The following is a 14,291-nucleotide window of genomic DNA, read 5'->3' as shown; positions in this document are numbered from 1 at the left end:
AAAGCAGCTTCAAAGTAACCATTTGTACTTACCTGAATACTTATAAAACAATCTGAGGAAATTTACCTGCTGAAGTAGTAAATGGTAAAGGAAATGGTAAACCACGATTGTCTTCAAATTCTAAGAATTCAAAAAATTGCCCTTCAAAACTTTCTTCCCAGTCAGCTAAATTCTTCTTACAACTGAAGCAATATAAAACTAGGATATCTCTTTCAGGTAAACAGTTTCTCTCAATTTCAACTATACTGGTTTAACAAATAGGTGCATGCAAGTGTATACACTCATAGCCAAGATGAAAGTATCTTTCTACAGTTAAATGAAAAAGGAAAAAAACATACAATTTTTCCATTTTTTCAGGACTTAGAGTTCACTTTATCAATTGCCCCAAAAATTCAATAACACAAATTTAAAGTGGTAATTACCTTCACCATCCTCCTTGAAGGAATTTGGTTGAGAAACAGCAAAGCACTGCATAGTTTCATATTTCTGATGTGCTTCCTGGTTATCATGGCCTTCTTCAGAATCAGCAAGAGGTTTTACCAGCATCCGACAAGTAAAGGTATGGCTATTACGCCTAGGAGTGTCACCAGACCAAGATCCCCCATTCACTGAGCAAAAGCAAAGATCACATAGTGAGACAAACCTGGTAGCAGGCATTTCTGCTGCTTATCCACAGGAAATTAATCAAGGTGCTTTGCAAACTGGTCGAGAAACAAGCTCATTTAACAACAACAATCTAATTTTAATATTAAAGCCCAAACCAGCACATAACAAAGTGATTTACAAAATTATCAGATTTTAAGAGCCCTGCTAATTTGTTCAGCTATCATGCTTTTTTCAAATGACTTAAAATGACACAGTAGAAAAGCAGGATAAAAGTCCAAATATCGGTGCATGTAAAAGTTATACAGTACTGTATAGATCAAGTTAATTTGTAAGTCTGGAAAAAATAAGGCAGTATGTAGGATCTTTCCAGTGAACTTAGAAGTTATTAATACAAAAGAGATGTCTGCACTGTACAAAAATCTGTGTCCAGATTAGAAAGGGAAAGAAAAGGAACTAATATGTATTTATAAAAACAGGAAGCAATACAATAGGGAATATACTGAAACACACAGTCTCTGCTACAATGGGAAAGACTGGAGGGATGAGAACAACCTGGGTGGAGTGATGGATAAAATAAAGGCCTAACACAGTGCTTAAGGCAAGTAAAAAAAGAAATAAAATCCTTAGATGCACAAATATAGGTACTGGACATTAGTTGGAACGAATTAATGTAGCACGACATAAGGAAATAGCAGGGTCATATTTAAAATACTCTTCCCTTGCCCTCTTGAGTCATAAAATGCAATAAAGGCAGTAATATATTGAGTTTAGCCATTTACATTTTTGCTTCTTCAGGGTATATAAGTACACTAATAAAATGCTACAGCGAATTGCGTAATACTTTAAAAACTGCTGTAGGTAAGTGAGGCACCCGGTATTGACTTTCTCCTTTTCACCTCCTCTGAAATACAATCACATTAAAACTAATATCAATATGAATCAAAAAATGGCTGCAACTAACAAAAACAGGTTTTGAAAGATAAACATAAATACTGTTAAGAATAAAAACACTGAAATAAAAATCCTAGTATAAGGAGGTTGCCGGTTTTTCTTTTATATTCCCCCTTTCCTGGGCCATTCTTGGAAAAACCAGCCTAGACAGAGAACTAACAGGGAGTTCACATAGCTAATGCTGTCTTTTAGTGATTCACCCTGGAGATCCATTAAAAAGTATCAGCTAACATGAGTTACTAAGAGCAATTTTAACAAAGAAAAATTTGAAAAGAGTGGAGGATGCTTTTGAGAATAATATTAATAATTCATAGTCTATATATACATTAAAAATATATAGTGTATATGATGAAACTGTAAGTAATAGAAGGACATTAACTTCAGTTACTGAAACATTGACTTATAAAATCAAAGTTAAATAAGTAATGATATGATATGAGGAAAAGTTATATACCTAAAGATTTTGGCAGCAGGATTTTGACAAATTCATTGTGGTCCCCTACATGCAGGATGCTATATATGCTTGTGTTCATCAGCTCTTCTTGGTTGTACCTCAGGTACTGTGTCACATTCTCAGAAACAAACACGACATTACCTTCTGGGTTCACTACGAAGAAGAACCCATCTAGGGCCTATAGGGGGGGAAAAAAAGAAAAGTAGAGAGAGAGAAACACAATACCAAACAATCAGATTAACAAGATGCCCAGAAAATAAATACTCCACCCGGAAGACACAGCAGAATCTTTCCACATCAACCCCAGTTCTTATATTATTGTCTGTAATAGCAATGGACACATTTCAGATTGAGCATCTAATCTTACTTATATCAAACTAGTGTAAAAGCACAGAAGGGTACACACTTTGCAAAATAATGAAATCCACCCATGGAAAAAAACCAAATCTCCCACCCCAAACAAACAAACATAAATAATAGAAGAGGTTGCTATTTATCTGCCTGCGTATGAAGTAAGAAAGCTGGACCAGAAGATGGTTCTGCTAAACCCACAGCCTGTTCACTCCTCTATGCAATACAGGAAAACTGATCCCAGGAAAACACCACAGGACATGCTGTCACAAGGCAAGGAAAACATAAGCAGAAAGAGAAAGACTCTCTTCCCATCCCCAGCAGTGGATCTTCATGCAGCCAGGAATGCGAGAGATTAACAGCAGAGAAGGGCAAAGGGAGCTGAGAGCAGGCAGTGAGCAGTGAGGATGGGAGAGCTTTAGTCTCTACTGCCAGGAGTGCTTTCATTTTTTTTTAATTTGACACCAACTTAATTCAGTCCACACATGATCCAGAGAACAGGAACCAGACTTTCACCTCTTCAGCTCAGCTTCACGGTTTTCCAAAGGATTTAAAGTTTCTGTGAGGAAGTGTCTACATTAGTATTTTCTGCTGAATAGTCTCCCCCCTTATCTCTTGTGACAGTGACAACCTCGCTGCAGCATTCTTTCCAAGATATCTCCCCTATGTTATCTGAAGCCTAAGCCAAATACTACATCACTTCTACCCAATGAGGACAAAGTAAAAATTTGAGTATTGGTAAGAAATTCTCATGCAAACTTTATTTTTCTTAAGATGCAAGGATGATTGCAGATGGTAGAAATGTCAGAATACATTCATCTAACTTTATCTCATAAGAGCAGATAAAGGGGGACATATTTAAACTTAAAGTACCAAAGCATGCCACTAACAACCTACACAGACTTCTTCAGCTTTGCCTGATTTATTCACCTCTCTAAGGATTGGCAGGAAATCACTAGAAGAGTTGTGAGTTATTGTATCTCCAGAGACAGAAAGAAATCAGAAAAGCATGCAACCCATGATTCATTATGGGTCAAAACCAAGTGGATCCATACTAAACCTGAACACAGCTCACTGCAAAACAGTTTAACAAGCAGGAGCTGTCATAGCAAGCATGTGGCATTTTTGATACGGCCACATTTGTACACTGTACAACTTGTGTGTTGGTCTTAGCAGGCAGTTCTCAAGTCCTCTGATTACAGAGATGTTAAAAATATTGTACACTACTGAACAATTAGCAAATCCAGACAGTAAAAGAGAAGGTTTAGGATGGAATTTACTTCTGTCTTCAGCCATCTAGCACAAGGTTAAAGAGAAGACAGAGCCAGGCTCTAGTCAGAGGTTCACAAGGGAAGGATGAGACACAACAGACATGCGTTGGAAGACAGGAAACTTCATGGAGATACAAGGAAAAAAAAATTCACTATGAAGGTAGTCAGATATGGGAAGAGGCTGTGAAACTACCCTCTCCAGAGCTATTCAAACCTTGGCTGGACTTGGATCTGGGCCACCTGCTGTACTTGGACCAGCTTGTACTGGGAGGTTGGAATACACAAGTTTCAGAGGTTCTTCCCAAACTAAGTTAGATAATCATTCTGCTCCAGTGGAGGGATAGTTAAAGCACAATGCTCAAGCAGAGTAGCTGAGGCAATGGTTGACACACACCTTCTTCATTCTATTTTATATTACAATATAATAAAACTCACAAATAAATGCGCAAGTGTATACTTTTCCTGACTGCCTCTAAATTAAGATAAACCAAGTCTTTTTTCCTCCTGTTGTCATAAATTCTAATCTCTGACTTTTCTTTTTTATCATTGCCTTCTTGTTTCTGTTAATTCTTGGTTTCTCCTGTTAATTTACTTTCTTTGGAGAGTTCCCTCCTTTCTACGTGCTTTCTTAACATTCATTACATTTTCCTGCCGAATACTATTTAGTTTAACTAGCAATGATTTACAAATTATTAATAAATTGAGGCTCTAATATAATTTTCTATTAGCACCTCTGCTATGGATTAGGATCTTGGACCGCATTTCACCACCATTTGAAACCAGTGTAAGCATAACCTCTTTGATTTAGTCCTTTCCACATCGTGACAGCACCCTGTACTGTGTGAGGATATGAAAAGCTGGATCAAAGAACTGAGTTGGCTGAAAACTAATTGAAGAAAAAAAAAGATGCTAGCCACATCAGTCCCCTGAACTGGCTCACCATGGAACCACATGGTGTTTAGAGCTGGCAGAAGGGTCTGGGTTTGGCTAAACCATTCTACTTGCTAGCTGTCCATACATCAATTCAAAGGGATTGGAAAACCAAAGCCATCACAGATGTTTACTGCAGTCCTAAGGAGAAAATTTTCAAAGGCGAAGATGGCAAGCAAGAAATTTTGAGAGTTACTGGCATCCCACATTAATTTTCAGTTTTCTCTACTGTTTCCTAGTGTGGCAACTTCTTTGCGAAAGAAGTGCTCTGTGCTGTTTCCTCACAGCTGCTTCTTGGGCTGACCACAGAAGTGGTCTTTTGGGCCTAGAATAACAAAGGGCTTTATATTTCAGTCTCTCATTTCTTTCTATTCTATTAATAAAATAATCTTGCAGGTAAGCAGCAGCAGGCTTTTCAGCAAGTGCACCAAGTTACTTAAATATTCTAGAAGCTTTCGCTTTTGTAATAATTTCTTAATTCTGTGTCCAGATGTGAGCCACCACAATCAATAACTTTTCTTCAGAGCTACTGGGACAAAGGGTTAACAAATAATGGGTAACATGATGGAAGAGAAACCAAGAAAACAGATATTATTTTAGATGATATACTGAAATGGAAAATACATTTGTATTCTTTGAGATGTTGTCAGTTCTCTCTTGGCTATTTTCCCACACTTTCATGCTACCTACTTTATGCTTGAACCAAGAGATATGTTAAAATATTCCTCTGAGGGAGCTGCTTGATGAATTTTACTCATTTTCTTCAGCTGGAAACACTCGCTATTTTGAGGATTCTTCGGTTTTATTTTTTAATAAAAACAGACCAAATTTCTAAACCAAATCAACTAATAAACTGTTCATCAGCATTGCTATTTTTATTTGGCAATGAAAAAGAGTAGGTTTTTTGAGGAGGTTGTATAAAGGGGTTTTGTAAAGATGAAATAACTTAATTGCATTTCCTTAAGGCGATAAAGACACAAAGAAAGTATCTGTAGTCTTTTCACAGCAAACATGTAACAACTTCCAGTCCTTTTTGTTTCTTGGTGCAAAAGGACCATGGTTCATTAATTGAGTTCCACAATCTTTCATTGTTAATATGCAATGGTTTCAATGCAAAGAAAAACTAAATTAAATGGAATAATGGAACAGACAGGTGATTTTACATGTCATGTTTGCTGCAATAGCCAATCATGAAAGATAAGCCAGGAGAAATACTGCCTTATTTTACCTGTGATTAAAACAGGTCATTACAATTAAATTAATAGAAAATTTACAGATAAATTTTAGCATAGCAATGTAAGAGATGAATGTTTAACCTTGTTTGATAGCAAAACCAACAACATTCAATTCAGTGAGTATGCATAATAAATAATTAATTTGTTAGCCCTACTTCTCAAAGAACAATGTTTTTGCTCCAACCTGTCTAATCTTTCTTATGTTTAGTACTCTGTATTTGGAGCCCTTATTTCATATGCAGTAGAGAAAATGATGTGTTCATTTAACAAATTATGAAAAATAACTGGCAAATTGGCAAATTGTTCGCAAATAGTTAAAGTTGTTATAAGTGCATTTAGAAATGATCAATAATTATGCTTTTGCCAAAGCTGGTTCCTTTAGCCTGATTCAGAGTTTGTGTTTTATGTTATCTAAAGTAACATTTATTCTTCCTTACAGATAAAGTCCACAGCCAGAACAGGAATAAACAGTTTGCAAGTGAGCTTAAGCAGATAAAGCAGTAGTGCCAAAGGACAGTAGCATATGACATTAGGATCCCAGACAACATCCCTACCCAACATTACTATTAATACATTTGGAAGCTAGGTTTTACCCACACAGCCTTTTGGAGTATCAAAATAAAAGCTAAAATCAAACAGAAATCTTAACTGAATAAACTGAAATGCACATTCTGAAAAGCTCTCTAGATTACTTTTATATTCTAGAGGGGAGTGTCCTGCTGTAAGTGTTGAAATGCCAAAATATTAAAACAGTATAGCAATAACATGCAATTCCAGAGGAAGCATTATTCACTTGTATATCACTGTATATATAAGTTAAAGTTTAGGTGGAACAGGTCTTCCACAGTTGTTGTGGTTTAGAACAAATAAAACATGCAGACACCCAAGATTTGCTACCAGCTGAAGCCCCTCAAGTTGTCTGTATTCCAAAGAAACAGAACTCTCTTTTTCTGCCTCTTCCTACCCCAAATTAAAGAGAGTTTCATCTCTGAATCCAATTGAAATTGGCTGTTTGCTCTTAAATGACAATCCCAAGTAGCCAAGATGGCTTGTCTCTCTTGACTTTTCCTTTATGGCGACCTCTGACTACACCTTTTAATTTAATTCATCCTAGGAGGAGCAAAACTACCTTAAATAAAGGAATTTTGTGCTCCTTACCTCAAGCATCATTGGTCCAAGTGCATCCTTGTCGATGACACTCTGACCCGTAGATGATACATCTGCTTTTTGCACTTCATCTTCATTAGCTGCTGCTGCTTTTTCTGCAATAAAGAAAACTATGTCTTAAATGACAGAGCAGTGATCCCTCAGAGATACACCAAGAGCCCGCAGAGAATTGAGAACAGCTATGAAACAGTTACAGTGCAACAGTTCTGAAAATGAGATTAAACAGTCTTCCATAATGATTCAACGGAAACATAACCAGCCTATTTGCTTCTCAGTTTTCAGGTTTTATGACACAATTGAAATAATTTCTGCTGTTTCTCTGCTAGACATTTTACTGAACTACAAAACCTAACACTGGGCAAAGACAAGGGCCTTACATGAAGATGCAGTGAGCAAAAGCCAGGATCAAGGTGTATTAAAAGACTGATCTAAAACAGCATGCAAAGCTTACAGCTGCACAACTTTTCCACAATAGCTATATTTGGAAGGAAAAACAGAAGTCCGCAATCTACTGTCTCAGTACTGAGAAACAGCCATCTCGGTTCTGTTCCCATGCCTCCACCCACATTCTTACTATCACACAATTTTCATACCACCTTATTTGCCAATATGTTATTAGAACTACATGCAATTTCAAGTGCTGTATTTGAAAATTACAGGCAAGAAAATAATGATTTAAGGTTTCTGGAACATAATGCCAGACATTACAATGTGTTATATACAGCATCACAGATCACACCCAACTCCAAATGTACGGGATGCTCACAGAACTTTCAAATCTAGTGGGTTTATAGTTCATATCAAGTAATGGACTGTATTAATTTTTCTACTCCAAGAATGATTCTGGTGTTTAAGGGTGAAGTAACAGAAGTAATAAAAATGCTATACAAAATACCTATTCTAGTATTACATACTGTACATAGCAAATTGAAATTAGTAACTTTTTGTTGCTAGTTCTACATTCAAAACATTCTTTTATTATTTTTCAAGCAGCAGCTATGTAAAAGTAATGCCACCCCGCAAACTAGAATATTAAAAATAGTTAAGGATTTCTTATTTTTAGTACGATTTTTAGATTATTTCAAGCACACTGAAGTTACAAGAACAAGAAATTATGCCTTCCACAACAATAAACCAGAAGATTAATTTAGGAATTACTGAAAGTACAATGTATTGATGGTACAAAGGGCCTCTGGAAAATCATCTCTAGTGAAAATTAAAGCATCAGTCATAGAAATCGAAATGTATCCAAATGTACACTATTTTCTGCTATCTGTAGATCTGCAATACTGCAGACAAAGTTCCTCTGAACTTTCCTTGGCAAAGGTTATACAGTCAGTGTGAATATATGCTGCTTAGACATACAGTAAAGAAATTGCTTCTGAGGACCCCCGGGTGTTCTCCTATCAGTGATCACCCATTGGCAATAAGGCTTTGGTCACTCGGGCTGTCTCATCCTAGAATTCTACAGTTTCTTGCTTTCATGAAAAGATTCATGAAAATTTTAGTTGTCTTCTTAGGATATGTTCTTATACTGTATAACACCATTGTGAATAATGATGAAACAAAATTGCTCTGAAGATAGATTGTTGCAACTAATGGTCTAATTTTAAATCACTCTTATTAGCTCTATAATCTGATAGAAATAAACACAGTAGAAATAACTATTAACATTTCCTCTACAACTTAAATTCATCAGGATACAAAATTAGTATTTTTGGTTTAGACTAGGGACTACGCTGAGATTTTATAAATATTTTTTTTTCCTTACCTTTCTTCTTTTGGCAAAAAGTAGAAATTAGATGTAACGGAAAAACAATTGAACGATCCTTCCCATACTACAATACAGCAGAGTTGGCACCATATGATGATACAAAACTGAAAACATGTTCTAAAAATTCTAAAAGAATTCTAAAAATAGAGCTGAGCTTTTAATAAAGTCAGTGATGATATCTGTTTCCCATCTGTTCCTGGTAGCATAAAGTGATCTCTAGTTTCACACTATAAAATGTTATAATGGATAGGGATAGCAGTTTCCTGCTCTCATCCCCTCACGCTGCTTCAGCCATTGAGATCATATTGTCTATGGGAGGACATGGAATTATTCTCTATGTACCAGAAATGGAGGGGCTGCAGAGATGGTCCAGTAATGGTGTGCAAGCACATTAATTACATGCTGCTTCCAGCAGGTAACTGGCACCAGTTTACAGAGACTACTTTTACCGATTGTTTTTCACATAATACAAAATATTTGCTGTGATTCTTTTTCACTCTTACAACCATGGAGTTCATACAAACCACCAATTTCATCTATAAAAGCAATTGTTGTCTTTTATGCACGCTGGTGAGGTTTTATACAAACGAAAAAGAGAATGTTTCTAATTACTATAATAGTAGTCAACACAAAATCTGAAATACCAGGTCACATCAAGGATCTCTTAAACCTCACATCCAGTTCCTGAGTGGCCGCTTTCCTCTCTGCTTCCCCATTTCTCCACTTTGACTCTTTCAATCCTAACTGCCTGTTTTATCCCTAGTTGTCCCTCACATTAACCTCTCCATTTTCTTTTCCCTTTGACGCTGTTTTCCTCAGAGGGCTCAATAAACAAAGTGCTTGCTCAAGGAAAAAGTGTAATGAACGGAGAAAATATGAAAATGCTATTTAGACACAAATGTTACCTGTCCACCTCTCCCCAAGACACTGACAATGTACACTACATTACTGATGACATTTGGCGAGGCATTCTGAAAAGCATTATAAATCACAAGTGCTCCAAAATTATGGACTTCATAATTGGATCTGTAACTTAATTGTGTAAGAATTCAAGCAACTGGAGAGCTTAGAAGAGGTTACACATAAGCCACACTTATTTAAGTGTAGGAAACCATGGCCTCAGACAGCCTCTGAGTAGGACCAGCTGTAACTTAGGTCATTGTTATAAACTGCAGCTACTGATAATGTTCAACTGTGCAATGAATTGTCCATTTTTGACTAAACTACAAAGCCCTCATGAAAACTCTATCAGCATATACAGGAAAAGTAAGTCCAAATCCTGTCAGCAGTGTTGTCCTGACAGTCAGTCATGGGGAATGTCTTGAAAAGCAAATCTTTCCTTCAGCAATACAGCACATGGGGCCAATTAACAATGAAAATTTGTTGCAGGAAGGTTGGAAAAAACAGTGACTGATACACAAATTTTGAATGCTGGCAACACTCATGAATTATCACAAGTCAGTATTTTTCATTTTTCTTAACAGTTCCAACTTATGGTGCTAAGTAATGGTGCAAAAAAATGTAAAGTTTACTTTTCCTTTTTTACTTCTCCTATCTTTTCTAGGTTCACTGGGGGCCCGGCAAACAAACCAAAAATTTTATAATTTCCACACTAGATTAATGATTTTTGAAAGTTAGGGGTTAGGAAAATATCTGCAGAGGCCCAACCTCACAAAGCCTCTCAGAAGCCTTTTTTCCAGCCCCATGGGAATTGCAGGTATTGCCCTGTGATTAACCACAGCTGCTAGATTTTTCCACTGCAGCCACTCACATGGAGGGCGGGAGCCGGTTCCCTGATCTCACACCTTCCAGCAGTGCTGCCTCCTGGAACAGCGACGTCCCTGTTCAAATGTCAGCAAAGTGTTACCAGGCATGCTACGGGCACAGTGGCCAAAGCAGAGCCCAGATCTAGTGTGGAAAGAGAAATATAGCCTTGTGTTGGTGGAGGAAGTGAGCCGGGTGGAAAGGGGCTTCCCACGGCTTCATCAATTCTCCACTGGAGAAGGAGCGTTAAATTAGAAACTGGTCCCATCCTTATGCATATGGCTACCAGGGATCAAGCATATTTCATCTAAATTACAGTGGAATAAACTTCATGCACATGAAATTATTATTATCTCTGCTCAATTAAGAGATTAGCCTACAGAGAGAGAAAAATTTAAATAAAATAGAAGTACCCCTGAGAGAGATACTATAAAGAATATATACATCCAATTATGTAGTGTTTTAGTGATGAGTGTAATTTCGACTTTAAACTGTGGGTATGTTTACAATTGCATAAGCAGTAATATACTAAAATACCTATGAATATTTTCAATTGGGCATGTTCTTAGTGATCATTAACTGTATTTACTTTTCTACATTTAGCATGCAGAATAAAGAAGGAAAAAAGCCCTCAAAAGTATTTTCTGACAAATTTATGAGTGGGAAAGCCTCAAGCTTTATTTGAAGCTCATTCCAGATTCTGAAAGCAAACCTTTGCAAAATCACATTAGTTTAACAGAAATTTGTAAGTCAGAGAAAGAGAAGCCAAAAGCAATAGCTGGAAGTCTCCTGCTACATTTTAACTTAGGAAGCCTTCCTGGTTTTCCATCCTCCCAACTCAAGATATATCGGTGCTCTCTGGATTTCTGACAACAGACTCAGAAGTGCTACTGATGGGCATCACCTTCTCTTGGTTGTAATTTAAACCCTACTTGTCTACATGTGGACAAGGAGGACCAGCTGAAACACCTAAAAGGCTGTCTTTGTCTGTATTCAAGCTCTGCTCCAGATTCCTTAAGGGAACCTGCTACAAAAATATTTCCCCCTTGATGCTCTCTGGAAAACCAAGATGCATTTTTGAATTGAAGAACAAAACTGTAGCCTCTGCAGGAATTGCAAAAAGGCGAAGAATAATTTTAAAGAGAAAATTTACATCAACACACATTTAGTTTATTTTTCATAGGAGAAACACTTAGGGTTCTTCATAGAACAAGAAGACCAAAAAAAAAAAGAGATGCTGGTGAAATCCTCAACAGGGCAGTACCAATACTCTAAAAACTGCTGAAGAAAGAGGTGAAGCAAAAAAAACCCTGTAACAGGAAAAATCAAATTTATTATCCAATATTGTTTAAAATAGTGCCCTGTATATAATTCCTGCTTCTCATTATTTTCTGAAATTGCTATTGAAATGCCACGCCCATCTCAAATCACATATCCTCATTTGTATAATAGGTAAAAAAATAAGCTAAGAGATTTATTACAAGCAGTATTAGAAAGCTCAACTCTGCACATTCAAAAAAATCATACAAATCAAGATCCTTGTAACAGTAATGGCAACATTACTTGAAAGGGAATACAAATGCTATACAAAGTTTAAACACGCAATTAATTTTTACACTGAACTATCCTGAAAACGACTTATCTTCTCCATTTTTTGTATGCATTAGCCAACTACTTTTGTCTTGCCTCATTCATATTTGTAAATTTGCCATGTATGATCCTTCTAAATTGCTGAGCATAGTGGGTTTCTGTGGTTAGGTTTTGGTAGCCGGGGGGGGGTAAAAGGCGTGGCTTCTGTTAAAAAATGCTAGAAAATTTCCCTGTCTGTGGAGCCAAAGCCAGCCGGCTCCAGGATGGGCTTCCTGCCACTGGCCAAGGCTAAGCCAATTAGGAATGATAGTAGTGCCTCTGTGATAACATATTTAAGAATGGAAAGTTATTGCTCAGATGAAAAATCCAGCCAGTGAAGAGTGGAGTGAGAACATGGGAACAACAACGTAGACACCAAGGTCAGTGCAGAAGGAGGGTCAGGAGGTGCTCCAGGCACCAAAGCTGAGGCCCTGCAGCCCGTGGTGCAGACCACGGTGAAGCAGCTGTGCCCCTGCAGCCCATGGAGGACCACGGGAGTGCAGAGACCCACCTGCAGCTCATGGAGGACCATCAGGGTGCAGAGACCCACCTGCAGCCCATGGAGGAGCCCATGCTGGAGCAGGTGGATGCATGAAGGAGGCTGTGACCCCGTAGGAGGCCCAGGATGGAGCAGGGTCCTGCCAGAGACCTGTGGCCCATGGAGACGGAAGCCCACCCTGGAGTAGGTTTTCCCTGGTAGGACTTGTGGCCCCTGTGGGGGACCCACGTCAGTACAGCTCATTCATGAAGGACTGCACCCCATGGAGAAGAGATCCACGCAACAGCAGTTTGGGAGGAACTGTTGCCTGTGGGATGGACTCACTCTGGAGAGGTTCATGAGGGACTGTCTCCCATGGGAGGGACCCCACGGGAGCAGGGGAAGGACTCCTCTCCCTGAGCAGTGGCAGAAACAATAACTGACCATAACCCGCATTCCCCATCTCCCTGCACTGCTGTGGGGGAAGAGGTAGACTTTGGAAGGAAGGAGGGGAGGAGGGAAGGTGTTTTTAAGATTATTTTATTTCTCACTCTTTTGCTCTGATCCTGTTAGTAATCAATTTAACTAATATCCCCAGTTTGAGTCCGTTTTGCTCGTGACAGTGATCAGTAAGTGACCTCTCCCAGCTCTTATCTCTGCTCATGAATCCTTCACTGTTTTTTTTCTCTCCTCTGTCCAGTTGCAGAGGGGAGTGAGAGAGTGGCTTTAGTGGGTACCTGGCATCCAGCCAGGGTCAATCCACTACACTGTGCAAAACCAACATCCAAACATTCAAGGAAACAGCAGAAGTATGTAACTGTAGATACAGTATTACAAACTAATGCTAACATATAATAGAAAGTATACTTAGCAAAAGGTTACATTTTAGCTGACCTTACAGTTCTGAATATTAGATTAAATAACATTTCAATTATTAGATGTAATAATATCTGTGTGTGACTATTGCTAAGTAACTATATTGACTGTGGTAATGGACAGGAGGTTTTTAACATGAATAGGGCTGTATAGAAAGTGCCTTCAAATTTATCAAATTGAATAAGAACAGAAAAAAATGAAAAACGGGGGAAAAAATATTGTATTTGGTAATGTGAGTAGTTTTCGATCACAGCAAGTGATGAAGCAAAGCAGTGAAGAACGTGTAAGTTCTTTTGATGGTTTGCTAACCACAGGGAGAGCAGCTCTGCCTTGTAGCTATGTAATTCAAAGCACTACGATGCACGGCTCACATGGAACTTGATATCCAAATGCACGTTCTTACCCAGTTCCCGTTGCCTCAACACAAGTTGCTTTTATTTCCTGAAAGCAAGTAATTTTTCAAAACACCAGTGCATAAGAAACAGCAACTGTCAGCGATCAATTTTAAGACCAGCTTATCCCATCTCTGTGAATAAAGTTAGCTACTATTTTAGGGAACTGATTATGTAGTGAGGTTGCTCTTTCATCACACAGCACACATCTGTCCAGAGCAAAGAAGCTATTAGACTCTTGGATACATATTTTCCCCCAGAAACTATAGATCAAGTCTTACGGGAAAAACTATGCAGTATCTCAGGAAGGTTTTAGGAGGTAAAACAAGGGAGAATTATGCATCTGCACCGAACTAAAATTAGAAAAGCTGCCATATGGCTCTGTGAAGCCAGCAGCACGTTCTTATTCATTA

General features: G+C 38.0%; 1 protein-coding gene across 1 annotated transcript in view; it reads right to left on the bottom strand.

Moving 5' to 3' along the window:
* Window positions 1-14,291, bottom strand: part of NCOA2 (nuclear receptor coactivator 2) — a 177,729-nt gene that overhangs the window by 46,799 nt on the left and 116,639 nt on the right. The window contains exons 6-8 of the mRNA XM_018079524.2: window positions 6,957-7,060; window positions 2,012-2,189; window positions 423-608 (exon numbers count right to left, since the gene is read on the bottom strand). Coding sequence (XP_017935013.1) covers window positions 423-608; window positions 2,012-2,189; window positions 6,957-7,060 — 468 coding nt within the window. The remainder of the gene's footprint in view (window positions 1-422; window positions 609-2,011; window positions 2,190-6,956; window positions 7,061-14,291) is intronic.

The sequence above is a fragment of the Manacus vitellinus genome, unplaced genomic scaffold (genome assembly GCF_001715985.3).
Source record: "Manacus vitellinus isolate BGI_N305 unplaced genomic scaffold, ASM171598v3 scaffold_1_pilon, whole genome shotgun sequence".
Lineage (NCBI taxonomy): Eukaryota > Metazoa > Chordata > Aves > Passeriformes > Pipridae > Manacus > Manacus vitellinus.
This window is presented reverse-complemented; position numbering and strand designations above follow the sequence as displayed.